The following is a 16,846-nucleotide window of genomic DNA, read 5'->3' on the forward strand; positions in this document are numbered from 1 at the left end:
CATTTGTCACGCAAGAGAACAGAAATATTTGAGACGTGGTGTCACGTTACATGAACATTGTTACTAAGAAAACGTTCCATATCTTGGTTCGTAAAGAGGGATCCGTTATCCCGGGTTCGTTATGTCCTAAAAACGAACTACTACGAAACTGATTGAAGCACGAAGAGTGCTTTAAGCTTTGTTTTAAAGTATTGTCCAGTTTTTAATGCCAGAAAGAGGATATATTTAGATATTTAGACCGGAGTTAACTTCTGTCATTTTGAGTAAACGCAATAGGCGTACTTTAGTTGCACGAGAAAGAAGTTCTCTGACAAATGGATACATAAAATATATCCACACCACTGTTATCCACGAATATGGGAGCCAGTTTATCAGGCGGACCCTGTAAAGAAAGATACAACAAATTTAATACGGCGAACATACGTCTGATCATGAGAGAACGGACGGACGAGCGAACGAACGAACGAATGGACGAGCAACCGAACGAATGAAGGAACGAGCGAACTCAAGAATAAATTTACCAAGCTTAGTTTAAAAGGAATTTTATTACTGAGATACATCACAATTCTTCTCTCTTACCTTCATTGTCAGCCGTCTAATGGTCTGTAGTCTAAGTGTTTTCCATGCTCAAAAGTTTCCTTCTGTAAATACTTCAGGTTCTGTGACACGGTTCACTGTCTCGTGTAATTCCACTCACCGTTTTTGAAAATAGTTGCGAGAAATTTGCATGGTATCTTGCACGGTGTAACAGCACTTTTACGAGAAACTCTTCCTTTAACACAGACTCTCTTATTATATTGAGCATTGTCATCGTGATGTTCTAAGTCTCTAGAAAGATTTTGCACACCACAAATTCATTTTAATGCATAGCCTCTAGCAAAATTTTGCACACCACAAAATGCACTTTTAAAATTCATTTTAATGCATAACTCCTACATAAATACAGATATAGACCTCTGTTCTGAGTAAAAAATTGGATTATTTTTTTTATTGCGTCTCGATTTCAATTTACCTGTCTTTCCCCGTGTTCTTTATTATGCTGTTACTGGTCGTTTTTGTTGATGTTTTTCCTTTTTGAGGAAATAAATAATCTACATGCCATTTTCCAGTATTTTACAACTTTCATAATTGGTATATCACCTATTTGAAGAATGTATGTATGGTGCATTGTTTAATTGATTCTTTTAAAACCACTATTCTAATTATCATCATTATTGTAATCATAAAATGTCATTAGAGACGTCGGTATCGTCTGTATGACGTCATCATTAATGACATCACCCTTAGCACTATTGGCTCCATCATCGGTATTGTCTTTTGCTGGCATAATCATCATTATCTCGTATTTCCTAATCATTGCCGATAACGTCATCATCGTCATAATCATCATCAACATCATTGTCATCGTCATCATCATCATCATCAGCATTGTTGTCGTCCAGATCTTCATCGTCACCGTCATCACCATCATCGTTATTGAGTTTATTGACATCACAAATGTTGTCATTACCCGTTCTCTTATCACCATGATCATAATAAACCCCTTCAAACCAGACAAACATCCCATATAACAGCCCACTTTCATTCTAAATTCAATTCATATTTCCCTGCTCGTACTTGAACACCACACTGTACATATCGCCTCCAAGTCTTTGAGCGAGCCAGCGGTTCTTGATAACGGCCATTTTTATAGAATCACACGTGAACTTCGCCTCGTAATTTGTATGGATGGCCCTGAGAAAAGGAAATGACGTTTCAACACGTTTCTAAGACTGCAAATTAAGAGTCCCTGTCCATAAATATGGAAAATAACTCGGCAGGGGTCGAAAATTCGATTTCGTTCATCTTTTTCTGGTAGATAGGCTAGGGCATGACAAAAACTACTGGATAGTTTTTTTGGCAAAATATCCTTTTATTTCAAAGAAATATGCAAATTACCAAATTCCGTTAAAATCGTCATTTGACGCACCATTTTATTAAACAAGTTTGAGAGCTTCGCATGCAAAACCACATCATTCTTCCGTCTTTAAAACACCCAAATATTTTTGTGCAATGTTTAAATGTGTACTGGGCTGATTTTAGGGAATGTTGCGTTGTCTTTTCGGGTGCAAAATAATTGAATTTCGAAGTATTTTATTTACTTAAAAGTACTTCGTGAATATAATTAATTTTCACCATGTGCGAAACCTTCAAATGGATTGAGCGTCCGGTGGTTGAATCGCAAAAGGATGGTCTACTGATTCCTGTAAAAATGTCTTTGGGCAAATGATTGTGAGCGACGCGATAGCTTTTCAAAGTACGTCAAAAATGCAAATATTTGACCATCCGTCGTCAAATTTCAGTTTACGGGTTAGACGTATATTTTAGCATGCGCCAAATGACTTGACCTATATTAAGTTGAAATAGACACAGAGCTGATAATTTCGAAATGTTCTAACCTTATTTGCTAAATAAATAAATAAAAGGATATTTTGCCAAAAAAAACTATCCAGTAGTTTTTGTCATGCCCTAGCCTATCTACCATAAGAATATGAACGAAATCGAATTTTCGACCCTTGCCGCGAAATTAAGAATTTGTCTGATTTTTACAGGCAGGCACTCTTAAGTAGAAACGACATTCACCTACCTTCCCATTCCCTCCAAGATTAAAAGATCTGCATCTCTACATTTCAGAGCAAGTTCAGTATTTACCCTCCTGAAAAAATACAAACAAAATTTATCAGTTTTTACCCTTTTCTATAGACATGATGGGGCAATGTACTCATTTTCACACTTTTTTGCTCCACTTAGTTAGTCAAATGTCAAAGCTTATACAGAAGTTTTCTGATAGAGAGCTACCATGTTGCGCATTTGGTTCGATCCCCGGAGGAGAGGGGGGGGGGGGGGTTACTTTCAGAAAACTTCAGTAGGCGTGCGGCCCGCTTACCAAAATCTGCGATTTTCCTAGTCTCCTCCGCAGCCGTTTTTTGGGATGTCACGCAACGCTCCCCCCAAAGAAACGGCCGTTTCTTTGGGGGGAGCGTTGCGTGACATCCCAAAAAACGGCTGCGGAGGAGACTACGATTTTCCCTGCCCTATTTATGACCGGACCAAAAATTCGATACCCTATTTATGACCACTGCGGCTGACACAGTTGCCCTAAACATAGTTTTTGAAGGGCTTTTGTTTATAGTGTTATCAATAATGATGAAAAAGTAGCTTCATCTTAACAACTTACCCAATTCAAGACTACAAAAGCCATACTCTATTTAAGACCAAAATGGCTAAAATCGATACCCTATTTCCGACCAAAACGGCTGAAAAACCATACCCTTTAGGGCCGCACATACCTATAAAAATCATATAAAGCAGCCATAGGGTTTTTAATTTGATGATAAACAGGAGAATAAAATCAACATACCTGCAGTCCAAACAAGGTGAACCAATCCCTGATTCCATAAGGACTAACTGCTGTTCCTTATATGCAGTCCTAATTCAAAACAAAGCGAAATGTAAGTTTTCTTGTCAGTAGCCAGCTCTCGTGTAAGTGCATGGAGGGGGGGGGGGGGGGGGGAGCAGGGGGAAAGGTGGGACGAAAATAAAGGAATGTGGGAGAAGTGGGCAGAACAACGGCGATTGTTATGTAGGACAGTGGCACAAAAAACGCAACATATTTAAGGGATAAATTATGACCAAAGATAAATTTCCGCACAAATGTTTTAAAAGTTCACTGAGCAACAAGACGGTATATGATCAGCCACGACTCCCTCACCTTATTTCTGGACATAAATCCGCTACTTTCTCAGTCAAGATAACAAGTTCACTGTACATGACGTCATTCAGGGCTGGATACGAGTTAGCGGCCATAACAACCTACACATGTCACGCAAGGAACAAAAACATTTGAGACCTGTGTCACGTTATACAAAACATTGTCACCAATAGAAGCGTAGAGGGGGATTCGTTATATCCTGAAAACGAGCTACAAAGAAACCAATTACACCACAAAGAGTGCTTTAAGTTTAGTTTTTAACTTTCTGCTTGGAAATGAGGATGTTTAGCTAAAAGAGAACAGAGTAAGTTAACTTCTGTCCATTTGTTCGCTGACACGGGTTTAAAGTCAAATCATCTGTTTAAGTAGTAGAGGTACCTTGGTCCCACGAGAAAGAAGTTCTCTGACAAATGGAAACATTCCTAAAATAATATCCACACCACTGTTATCCACGAATATGACAGCCAGTTTATGAGGCGGACCCTGTGAAGAAAAAACAGCAAATTTTAATTTTTTTAGTAGGAGAAAATATGTATGAGAAAATGGACGGACGAGCGTTAGCCTGCGAACAGGCTCCCAAGGAGCAGGCTAGACGAGCGTACGAACGAACTAAGTAACGAACGAACGAACGAGGAAAGGACGAGAGAACGAACAAACGAACGAACGAACGAACGAACAAATGAACGAGCGAACGAACGAACGAACGAACGAACGAACGAACGAACGAACGAACGAACGAACGAACGAACGAGGAAAGCATGAAAGAACGAACAAAGGAACGAACGAACGAACGAACGAACGAACGAACGAACGAACGAACGAACGAACGAATGAACAGACAAATGAACGAACGAACGAACAAACGAACAAATGAACGAACGAACGATGAACGAACGAACAAATGAACGAACAAATAAACGAACGAACGAATAAACGAACGAACGGACGAGAAAAGGACTAAAGAACGAACAAGCAAGCGATCGAAGGAATGAACGAACGAAGGGAAAAGAAGACTGACCTCTGAATAGAATGAAATAAAGAACTGACCTTTGACCTTTCAATCCAGGTATCAAGGTCATCTCTTAACCAAGGGCGAGCTGAAAGACCATGATAGAACAAAAATGTAAAGACTTACAAACTTTTTAAAACGTTTTTGAGGTATCAGCACAGACGTTAGCTCCTTGTTGGGTTTAAGAGTGCTCTGCTGTTCGTAACATTTACAAGAAATACCTAAAAATCCCTCTAAAATGCAATGTAAAGTACCAATCCTGAAATTCTTTGCCACGTATGCTGACAAATGCGAAAACTATTCAAGTTGAATTATAGAATAAAAGTGTGCAGCTTCACTTGTTTGCCTACCTTGTAATTTGTTCATGGCTGATTCGAAGTCAAGTTGACCTCCTTCCATGAGCCTGCAAAAAAGAAAAAGTAGCTTGAATGCAATGGAGAAAAGTAGCGCTGTGCACAAATATACCCGTACACCACTAGGAACAAGTTTAGCAATATTCCACAATTTGCAAGAACGAGAAACGACTTCCAGTAAGAAATGAAAGAGATTAGCTAAAAGCAGGAATTGATTTACTAGATAACAATTGTACATCTTACTTTGCAACCTCCTTTGCACCCCAATCAAAAACATTCCCCGCTATTATTCCTTCAATGAGAGCGTGCTGCCGTCGTTTCCATGGCAACGCGTCCAGTTCTTCGAGTCGCTTGGACAGCAGAAGAAGCGCAGCCTCGTTTTCCTCTTGCTTCACCTGAGGATTAAAAGGGCGAGAAAGTAGGCGCTCGCCAAAAATGGCGGGATAAAGAGAAGCTCGCACAGGACAGTTAAGAAATGTATTAAGATGTGCAACGAACGTGCAATGCCATTTTACTGTCCATGCTAAGTGCTATAACTGTTTAAGAAACGCCTGCATAATCTCGTAATCAATCAGATAACAGCTAATTCTTTTAAGCTCACCGAAAGCGAAACCAAAACTGAGTTGGATTTCACAGGCGCGTTTTTTCCCGCGCTTTTTATATGGCCATGTCATTTTTAGTGCTTTGGGCAACTTGATTTTACACAAACTAGTCTAAAACTGGCGACGACACTTCTGGAAAATGGCTTAAAATCGTTGAATGATAGAAAAAAACACAACCAAAATCAAAAAGGTAAACAAGGCGGATGGATGCACAAAACTGAATAAGATTGGAAAAGATTGCAAACATTGTAACTTACTTCAGCGTACGGGTCAGGAAAACTGAACTCGTTAAGATACTGCTCTCTAACGTCTAACAAACTCCGCACATTCAGAGTTCCATAGGCCCTGCGAGAATGAAAATCAACTGACAGCTAGTAGTGTGACAGAGGACATTTTTTAAATTCAGTTCGTTTGTCGGAGGCAAAATTACTCGGAGGATTCTATGAAATTTTCCCGAAGACCTGAAAGATTTCTCAAGTGGCACGAAGATTTCCGAGGATTCCCGTAGACGAGCTGAGAGATTCCAAAATGATTCGAGAATTTATCGAAAGTCACAATAAGTTTCACTGCATGTTTTTCATATACAGCTTTTCATATATATAGTCTCCTGAGAATTTCCGAAGATCGTCTGAACGAAGTTCTGGTCATACTGGTATCACCCCTGTTACGGTAAACGAGTGTTTGTATCCTTGGGAGTTCGACAAGCTGTTCCCTTTTTTCACAACATTACGTGATGCAGAACAAGCGACTTACGCCGGCTGTTGCTTGAGAACACTGAGGCGAAGTCGAAATTTGTTGCTAAACTTTTCTGCTCTTTCTTTGGCATCCGGGGCGTCTGGTTGGCTGGCAATTGCACGCTCAACCACCTGAAATAATGTACAAGTAGAGTTAAAGCCTGCATGGGCTTTTTCTACTTATAATTAGCCAGTGTATTCTTTTAATAGTTCTTTAACAACCCTAGAAGAATAGCAAAGCTTACTTTGTCTAATGCGTCCTCAAAGCATTTGAGCCAGTAATCTCTAGCCTCCGTGTCCACAGTAAGGTCTTGTGTATCAGGGAAATAGTCACTGTGAGAGGCGAGGAGAGGAAATGGTACCAGAGTGTGAGTGAATTGGTCCATCTCCAACACATCATACTGAAAAGAAACAGACAGTCAGTCAAGCCAGACAGTCACTCAAGCCAGACAGACAGACAGACAGACAGACAACCTTTATTTAAAGCACGATTAAAAATTAAAGCTCCGGACAGCCGTGTACATTTAGCTTGCCTTAATTTGTCCATCTTACCAAAGCTCCGTCAGGTATCCGAGTATTGATCAAATCAGAGGAGCGTTTTGCAGATGACAGGCCTGAACTGCCAGCGTAGTTCTCCCGCCATGTTAAAACGTCGAGATTCCCTAATCTGAAGTCCACTGCAACAAGGAGAGTGAAATATTTTCAAAACGTGGACATTGTTGAAGGATTTGGGGTAATCCAAAAAGCAACCCTGAGAAAGTAGTTACCTCGAATGTACCATTTGAACTGGTTTGTAAATAAAATAATTGAAGTAACAGAGCAGATAAACCAAGCTTTGCCAAGCAGATGTGGTATTTGTTTTAGGATAAGCCTTACTCCAGACTCTAATGAAATGTAATGAATATAGTTATTCATTATAGTTATATATTATAGTTACTCTACGTTATTTTCAACAAGTTTTATCGTTTTAAACCAAGAGGGGATCTTCCGCGATGTTTTATAAAATAGAACGCGCTGCGTTAAGAAAGAGAGTAGAATTTTTTCTCTCACAGCAAGCCCGATGTGAAATATGTCAAACACAAAAGAATGGTTTTACCACATTTCCAAACACCGAGAAGAGAGTTGAAAATACGACGCGTAGCGGAGTATTTTTGACGAACGTTGAGGTGTTTGGAAATGTGGTCAAACACTGTCTCGAGTGTTTGATATATCTTCTCAATCGAAACTTAATTAAGGAGAAAACGGAGAAATAAAGGAGTCAACGAAATGATAAAAGAGATCGACGGTGAAGGACCTAAACATACCATCTTCCTCGACTCCTTTCAAAAATGCTCCTATGGCCCCCAGGTACCCTTCATGTCTAAGAAACAGTGCCTGCTGGCTTCCCTTAAAAGATTACACAGGAATTAGCAAAGAAAACGTTTTTAATCAAAAAAGCTCATAAACTATATCAATCTGTGGAGAAAACAAAGATTAGAATTGTACCACGATAGTACAAGTGACAAAGCCTAATTAAGAAAAATTTAATAACTGTCAACTATTTTCCTAACATAATGATCTCTTACATATACTGTGCATTAATTTTGTATTTCCTTTCCTAAAGCAGTTTCGTTAAACGGTGCTTGCAATTATTTTGTGCAAAAGCATTAGCTAGTGGGATTCGACTTGAAAGTTTTAATTGAACTAGACCAAGTGCCCAGCCCTGTAAAACTTACTAATCCAGGCGATTTCAATTCCACAACTGATTTTCAATTCAACTGCACACTTGAGCTGGCTAGATTTAAAATATGGTTTAGGGAATAGGGAACTGAGTACAGGCAATCTTTTAAACGGGAAGATGATCTTCCAAAGCGGTAAATCGTTTAAACGAAGAATCCTGTAAACTGATGTGAACCTTCAAAATGAGGAATCATTTGTCCGTTCTCTGTTTTAAAGTAGGCCTGCTGATTATTTGGTTTGAATTGAAGCAAAATTTTTTTTGAAATTAAAAAAGCAATCTCAACCTTAGTGTTACTATTTCCTTCAAATACAATTTGAAGTTCACATACCTTCGACCAGTAGTTTATACCAAAAGAAATAGCCCGCATTGTGACAGAGTTTCCTCTGATGAAATACCCGCTGAAATAGATTTTCTTCAGTCCGTTTAGTCTTGCATAAAGAGAGGCAATCTAATTAATAAGGAAAGATATGATCAGTCTTTTTAATTTGCCTCCTTGATAGCTGGTTTGAAATCTTCAGTGAAAATCTAACATTTCCTTCTCAGTCAAAACTTAATTAACTAACAAAACTTGTCAATCAGAGAGAGCAAAAGAACGAAAATTATCAACTTGGGATAACGTTACACTGTCCCCGACTTTTCTAAAACAATATTGTTGGGTAAAAAGCAGCCAAACTTGCGTTCAGTAAGTCCCAAAGATGCTCTGATCTACTATTTAGAAAGTCGAACGTAACAGCTCGCTGTCAGATTGCATTCATACTTTACAACAATTCCACAAACCTGCCCAATGTCGTTACAGATCATATGAAGAAGACTTTTTGCTATATCAGCTTCTGCGAACTGAGCAGCTGCGAGAAAAGAAAACAGTACATGTATAAGCAGGTTATTGCTTTTAGTACAGTCATGTTAGCACACGCTGTGTTCGGGCGATCGATTTTGTTTTGACTCTTCGTAAAACCCGTCGTCGCCAGATCCAAAGTGACCAAATCTGACCAATCATAACGAACATATGAAGGCAAAGAACCAATCAAAACTTGAAGCAAACACATGAGAGCCGTGCCGAGCGCGGGAAAATGGAAAATGGAAAAGGGAAAATGTGCGACCGCCCGGTGTCAAGGGCGGGAAAACACACGTAAGCCACATTATTATATAGCTAGCTCCGCGAGGGGGCAAGATGAATCAAATCCTGCGCTGTGATTGGCTACCCGCGCGGGCAAGATGGAGCTATCTTGCCCGCTCGGGACTACCCGCCGTGTCCCGCGAGAAAAATTTCCCCGAAAGCAATATAATAAATCCTTTATTGATCAAGCTTGTTCGGCCAAGATGGCTCGATATTGGCCTCGTTCTTTTTTTGCGAGTTTATGGACCGAGACGGAGTCCATAAACTCGCAAAAAAAGAACTTAGCCAATATCCAGCCATCTTGACCTCACACTTGGTCAATAACCCATATTTATCATTAGTTCTGTTTGACTCCTGATTGGTCGAAAAGGAGGATTTAATTTCGCCACACAATCGAGAAACGCTTTTAATTTACAAACAAGGAGGAATCCTCCGTAGGAAAAAAGATGGCGACTGGTACATTTACCCATAGTTCTTAACGCACGAAAAACGTAACAACGTTCATAAAAACCTACAGAAACGATACAAAATCTTAATGAACTTAGTACAGGAACAAATGTTGTAAAAGTTTGGCTTTCTTTGTGCCTTGAAGGCTCTGTTAGGTTCGCAAGGCATTGTGGTAAAATGTACAGCCGCCATCTTTTTTCCTACGGTGGATTCTGAGCACTGATTTTCACAAACCAGTATGTTGGTCGTCCCTGGGTGATCTCACAGTCTTTCCGAAGCTGCTGGCTGTCAAGTCTCCTGGAAGCTTCAAAGCATCGTACGCGCCGCCGTAGATGTCTTTTACCTTAAAATAAAATACTCCTTGATTACTCTCTCTTAATCAGCTTACAAAATTCCACCACTGCAAAGCTATACAACTTCCTTACCAGCATATCTACACTTTGGTGGTGACCTTTCGTTGCAAGCTCAAGCAACTCGTCGAAACCCTTCAATTTCAAAGTTCAAAACAAGAATTTATGAGCTCTCTGCCGTTACTAAATAAAATCTTAAAACTTAATATAAACTTCTATAAGTTAACTAACAAGTTTTTACGAGTAAAAATCGGAGCGGAGACTGCGAGCAATCTAGCGAAGGTCCCCGAGGGAATAACGAAAACGAACGAGCGGAGGCGCAGCTCTGTTCGTCTGCGCTCTTCACCGCGGATTTCCGGGCAAACTAGAGAAACTTCTTGCAATCTAAGATCCGGAGTACCACTTCCATGACCAATTGGAGGTTGATACTTGCTTAATACGTTAGTTAATTCAAAACTTCAATAAGTCAATAGCAGGTAACTTAACCGCTACAGCAAATTTGAAAAGCTACTATCTCAGTACCTTAGCACTTGTGAGGAGGGAACCCAGGCCCCAGAATGTTCCTCCACCCATGCTCGTGCCACCAACTCGTTCAAACTTGTTCTCGGATTCCACCTACAGATAATACGGGTCATGTAAGTAAAAGCAAAATTCTATTAACAAGTCTTCTGAACTATTTACATAGCTTTCAAAGAGCTAATCGTGGACTCAAAGACGTATTCTTGTAATTGTAAAAGTGAGACTAATTCTATGTTCTACAAATTGACAGCTGTTTCAATTGTTCCCTGAAACAAGACCACATTGTTGAAGCTGGGCCTTTTTTCATTACTACGAGATTGTCTTGCGCGGTCCTTTATACACCTTAGTATGACTTCTTGGGAAAGATCCTACAGTGTTCTTCTCAAACTCATTAATTTAAACTCATTAATTTAAACAAAGGAAATCATTACTGTGACGGTGTTTGGATATCTGGTCTTAATTAGCATAGATTTTAAGATTTTAATTCTCCATTTCCTCCTTAGGTTTAGTTTCGATTAAGAAGATATATCAAAAACTCAAGACAGTGTTTGACCACCTTTCTAAACACCACGAAGAGAGTTGAAAATATGACGCGCAGCGGAGAATTTTTGGAAATGTGGTCAAACACTGTCTTGAGTGTTTGATATATTACTGGAAGGCAAAATCTTTTCAATGTTATAAAAAAAACCTCTTCACAGTTTCTGACGCTATTGGGGAGGTAAAGACAGTACAGCGATACTTACAGTATTTTTTACGGAAAAGTGGGACATTTGATGCTCAATGATTTGCGGCAATTTTAAATCCGAAATATTCTTGGATAACATACAAGTTAACAGTACGAGGTAAAACATTTCGTTGGTCAAATTCAAGGGACGGTGTCAGGAATTATCTTTTTTGTTTCCCAGGCAATAATCTTTTCATCGACTTTCTCACAGACTGCAATGTACAGTTTCCAGACAAATGCAGGGAAAGTATTCTATAAATCACATTTTGCGCTTCCTTAGGTCCTCTACATTTCTCAAATTGCATCAGTAAAATCTTTTGCATGATATCTCAAATTTTGTACTCATTTCATACATGTACGTGTTTCAGAATTTGAATTTCGCAAAAATTGTTGAGCAAAGCCCGGCGCTTTCCATTTAACCAAAAATTGCGAAAATTTCAAAATGGGTACCGTGCAAATGGTAAGAAAATTTCCTGAGAAAGTTTCCGGAAAACTCGGAAGTTTTTGAATTTCCGAAAAGCGAACCGCAAATTCCGGTAAGTAATGCCCCAAAATTTTGGTATACCTCGCAAGGTTGTCCTCTTTTCCGGAAATTCCAGAGAATGCTGTTCCATTCCACTGGAAATTTCCGGAACGTTTGGTCGCATGGAAAGAACCCTAGGGTTTCCAACTTTGCCTCATACGTTTACTGTGCTTTTCGCCCAGTCAAGATGGCGTTATCCTCGACCACCCAGGGACTGCTAGTCGGGACAATGAGATATTTTCGGGCGAAAGTTTACTCTACCGCTCTTGAAGTTAACTTTCGCCCGAAAATATTGCATCGTCCCGACTAGCAGCCCCTGGGTCTCCGAGGATGAGATGGCGTCAGACACTGTTTAACGGTCTGTGTGCACGTTAATTACCTTGATCATACTGACTCCAGAGCCAATATTTACTATGAGGTAGGGAAATATTTCTGAATGATTAAGATCTTGGAAGACGTATGGAGGACTTTGCTCTTTATGAAATGCAAACACTTCATTAGAAATGTGTTTCAACAGAAAGTTTCCACCTCTGATGATGCATTCAATTTCATCTTCTTTGTCGACCCTGAGTTGAACAAAAATTAGCTTGTGTTTAGTTCACAGATTTATCCATCTGGTCATTCCTCTCTTTCTCACCCGTTCTCCATCCCTCCCTCTTCCTTTCCTCCCTTCCTCCCTCCCTAACTTCATTCCCCTCGTCCATCTGTTCGTTCATTCAAGCCATCTATTTATTCCTATTCCTCTGGCCCTTCCTCCATCTCCTCCTCTCGCCCATATGCCCATTCCAGTATTCCTCCCTTCATCCCTATCCCTTACTCTCCTACCCTCTCTTTTATCCATACCTCTATTCTCCTCTCAACCCATCCCTTCACCCTCCATCACTCTGTCCATCCATTCAACCATCCACTCCCTTTCTTCATTCCCTCTCTCCCTCCCTCCACTCTCCCCTTCCACTCCTTCTTTTCACTTGCACCCTCCACCCAAGCCTATCTTTTTCACTCCCTCCCTCCCTCTTTTCCCTCCCTCCATTTCCTCCCACCACTCCCACCCTCCTTTTCCTCCTAACACTCCTTCACTCCAATAATTTATTAATCTCCAGTCCCCCTCTCTCTGCCCCATCCTACCTATCTACCAACTCTCTCTCACTCTACATTCCCACCCTCCACTCCTTCCTCATACCCTTCACTAACTCCCTCCACTTCCTCCCTCCCTCCTCTCCATCCTTCCTCCACTTCCTCTTTCCTCCACTCACTCCTTCTTCCACTACCTCCACCACTCTCTCTCCTCCACTCCCTCCTTCCCTCCACGCACTGCTCTCTCCCTGTACTCCTTTCATCCACTCCCTCCATGCCTGTCTCTGTCCACTCCCTTCCCACCTCCCTTCATTCCCTCACTATCCATTCCTTCCTCCTGCCCTTTCTACCTCCTTCTTTCTTTCCTTTGTTAATCTATTTTGCTGTCTATCTTCGAGCTGTACACTGTATACAGTATATCTACTAATCTAAAATAATAAAAAAATTCTTCTATGGTACCTGACACCAAGTTTACTTGTAAGTAAATCCATGTATTTGTGTGCTCCACCACCTTTTAAAGAAAATAAATGTGCTTACTAAAAAATAGTGGGCCTGGGGTCTTGAAAAATGAAAACAACTAAAGGTGATTTCCGCAGAACATTTGAGTGAGAATGGCAAAAAATTAAGTAACCAAAAAATACTCATGGCATGGTAATATTTGGAATATAGTTAAGAAGAACTTATTGAGACTTAAGCTCTCAAGCTGACCCTGCAACAGAAAATTAAACTTGAAGTTATCCATATTTCAATCAAAACAGATGTTTCGCATTAGAAAACACAATAGCACAGTCGTGCTTTAAGCATTTTTACGAGGTTTGATTTTAACTTTCTTGACAATGCTTCAGAATTCAATCGTGGGGCCACTTAGAGAAATGAACTTAATTAAGTGAGCTGTTTTAAATAGTATTCCAAAAGTTGCTGTGCTATGAGTAAATTTTTAGTAAATAATTTTCGTACTTATTGCTCAAACTTTGAGCAGAATTCATCTTAATATCTTAAAGATTGAAGTTATGACAAGAGAGGACACTCTGGGCTTGAAATAACTGCCTTTCGTTTCCTTTCTGAGAGTTTTGGAGCATTCAGTTTGTATCAAAAATTCAAGTGATGGTCTAAAAAAGACCATAGGCATATGGGCACTTTCGCGCTTGGGGGGCAGTGACCTCTTGCCCTAAAAATCTATGCAATGCCCAAATGCGTGATTGTTGAAATCAGGATGCAAATGCACTCAAATTGCATGAAAAACAAAAACGTTCACAATTCCCACATCTAATGAAACTGCTATACCATGTTCCATGAAATTTTTGCGGGATTTTAATTTTGCAAATTTCGGAGTTTTTGAGTTTTTCGCAGTAACAAATTTTCGCAAATTTGGATTTCAGACTTTACTCTCACTAGGAGTAAAGTCTGAAATCCAAATTTGCGAAATCCCTGAAAATTATTCCTAGGACCAAGGAATAATTTTCACAGATTTCATGTACAGTACTTGAAAGTAACAAAAACAGAAGCCATATGGTCGTTTTGGTTACACTGTTTGCAACCAATTTCATTGAAATTCAGCAATGTAAATAAAAGGAGTAAATTTTTGCGGGATTTTTTTGGGCGGGAGTTTGTTTTCATGGGATTTAATTTTTGCAGATCAACAAAAAATCCACGAAATTCACAAAAATTGGATCCTACAAAAATTTTATGCCACATGGTAATTCCAAAAATAGTTATATTCAAAGCTTGCATGTATACTCAATCAATCATACTCTAACAACAGTCTCAATCCGAATAAAAGCAAAACCTTATTAAAAGTTAAAGTTCTAAAAAAAGCAACTAACTAGAAACTTTATTTGTGAGTTTTGGAAATCACGCCAACCGCATTATTTTGCATTGTTTTCTCACAAGTGTCCATGCCCAAATCATGAGCATTTTGCCTGAAAAATGACATAATTTCTGTAGCTGGGGGGGCTGCAGACCCCCTCACCCCCCCCCCTCCAGCTCTCACGCCTATGTGTTTTACAGTATCTAGCATTTTGAAGTGCAGATTTAAGATCATTATGGTTAAAACAAAGCCATCTAACTAATAAATATGTTTATCGAGGAGGCAACACGTGAATGAAATCCCAATTCATGCCGCCAGATCCAAAATAGTAAACTGTATTTTCAGGGCAATCAAATGCATCTACGTAGCGAATCAAGACAGCCTACCTGTGGCTTTGAGTGCTCTGTCTTTGTATGTCGCCGATAAGATGTTTTCTTGGATGAAATTGATGCACATTTCAATGTACTTTGTTTCAAACTTGATGAAGTGCAATCTTATACTGGGTTCTTGATCTTCCTTGATCTCATAGATATGACCAGGCTAAAAACATAACATGCGTCAATTTGTTAGTTGCAAATTTGTTTTGGACTAGATACAGTGAGTGGAGGCACAGTTGCATCGTAGTCAATGTGCTCGCCTCTGGATCAAGCGGTCTGGTTCAAGCCCTGGCTGGGGAGATTGTATCGTGCAGTTCCAGAAAACATCCATATACCCCCCCCCCCCCCCCCACAGAAGGAATTGGAATTTCCTGTGGGGTGGGGGTCTCTGTAAGACCAAAACCTTTTAAGAAATGTATGAAACATAATTGGAATTTCCAGAGGGGTGAGGGGTTCTTAGGAAAAAATACCTTCCGTGGGAGAGGTATGGATCTTTTCTGGAATTACATATTGTGTTCTTGGGCAAGATGCTTTACTCTCAAAGTGCCTCTCTCCACCTAGGGGTATAAAAAAGTAACAGCAAATTTAATGAAGAAGACAGGCATCCTAAAATTAATGAAATTTCAAAGTTTATACCACTTTCTCATGATCTTCATCATCACTCTTGCTCGAAGAAGAGCTGTAATGCCGCTTTCTAATGTTTCTCACTTCAGACATGTACGCCACCTTAGCCAAAGATCCACCTGTGAAGATGAAATTGTGACAACTATGAACCAGTACCAGTGATGGATCTACCCTATCCCGCTACCTCTCTTCCCCCAGAACTGGCCACTGAGTACTGTTTACAAATATTTCAGCATATGAAGTCAGTGTCCATGTCAGCGTGACCTATTCATTCTTAGATGAAAAGCTGGAGCTGGCTAGATGATCACTAACAGTTTATTCGTTCTTGCTGCTCCATATTTATGGAATAGTTTGCCAGCTGAATTACGTGATATTCAGTCATTAGCTACTTTTAAATGTAAGCTGAAAACTTACTTATTTCGTATAGCTTTTTAAGTGTATCTTGCTTGATATTCACTCTTATTAGTATTACTAATTAAGTTTATTATTGCAAATATTCTATTTTATTAATATACATGTAATTAGTTTTACAAGTTTGAATTTTATTGTAGTAATTTATTGTGGGCTGCAGCAGCAGCTGTGGCCAAGAATAGGGACAGATGGTGAGCATTCATCTCCGGCCCTATCCCCCACTCGGGGGCAAGAAACTAAGCTAATTTAAGTTGTAAAGCGCTGTTGATCAGTAAATGTAAATAGCACTCTAGAAGTTATTAAATTATTATTATTATTATTATTATTATTATCATTATTATAATTTATTGAAAATAGTTCTGATAAAGACAAAAACTAGAGCTAAGCTTTATTATTATTATCATTATTATAATTATATTTTGAGAAAAATTAACAGCACTTACCAATATCGACAGCGAATACCTTAGCATTTTTCAAGTTTCGAAACACCTCAGGCAAAGAAATGCTTTTTGCATAACCCGGTGTACTTCCTTGTGGAGCTTTGGAGTCCATAATCGTGTCTCAAGATGTGATCGTCACGTGCAAAACTTACGTAAGATCTTTGAAGAATCTCGTTCAAAACATCACTATTCCATCCGCCATATTGAATAATAATGTGAGCCAGCAAGTTGCCAGCAGTACAGCAGCTCGGCTCCAGACTTCTC

General features: G+C 39.5%; 1 protein-coding gene across 1 annotated transcript; it reads right to left on the reverse strand.

The window, feature by feature from the left end:
* Positions 1–899: 899 nt before the first annotated feature.
* Positions 900–16,793, reverse strand: LOC110069417 (4'-phosphopantetheine phosphatase-like). The gene is made up of 23 exons (XM_089294182.1): positions 16,586–16,793; positions 15,744–15,850; positions 15,117–15,270; positions 13,383–13,434; positions 12,229–12,415; positions 10,606–10,698; positions 10,159–10,218; positions 9,968–10,076; positions 8,947–9,014; positions 8,498–8,617; positions 7,754–7,835; positions 7,002–7,126; positions 6,695–6,850; positions 6,469–6,581; positions 5,973–6,060; positions 5,357–5,508; positions 5,111–5,163; positions 4,799–4,848; positions 4,130–4,234; positions 3,752–3,852; positions 3,401–3,469; positions 2,627–2,695; positions 900–1,734 (listed from the first exon to the last, which is right to left on the reverse strand). The coding sequence occupies exons 1-23, from the start codon at positions 16,692–16,694 to the stop codon at positions 1,593–1,595; spliced, it is 2,364 nt and encodes a 787-aa protein (XP_089150308.1). The 5' UTR covers positions 16,695–16,793; the 3' UTR covers positions 900–1,592.
* Positions 16,794–16,846: the final 53 nt, after the last annotated feature.

The sequence above is a fragment of the Orbicella faveolata genome, unplaced genomic scaffold (assembly GCF_042242905.1).
Source record: "Orbicella faveolata isolate gen_17 unplaced genomic scaffold, um_ofav_v1 contig_25, whole genome shotgun sequence".
Taxonomy (NCBI): domain Eukaryota; kingdom Metazoa; phylum Cnidaria; class Anthozoa; order Scleractinia; family Merulinidae; genus Orbicella; species Orbicella faveolata.

Bases quoted from the DNA above. Each gene is read 5' to 3' on its own strand.
- LOC110069417 (XM_089294182.1), bottom strand. From the start codon at position 16,694: ATGGACTCCAAAGCTCCACAAGGAAGTACACCGGGTTATGCAAAAAGC. The intron at 9,015-9,967 runs GTTTGTGAAAAT...CTTTTCTCGCAG, and splicing joins CAGGGACGACCAACATACTG to CTGCTCAGTTCGCAGAAGCT. The intron at 3,853-4,129 runs GTACCTCTACTA...TGACATGTGTAG, and splicing joins TTCTTTCTCGTGGGACCAAG to GTTGTTATGGCCGCTAACTC.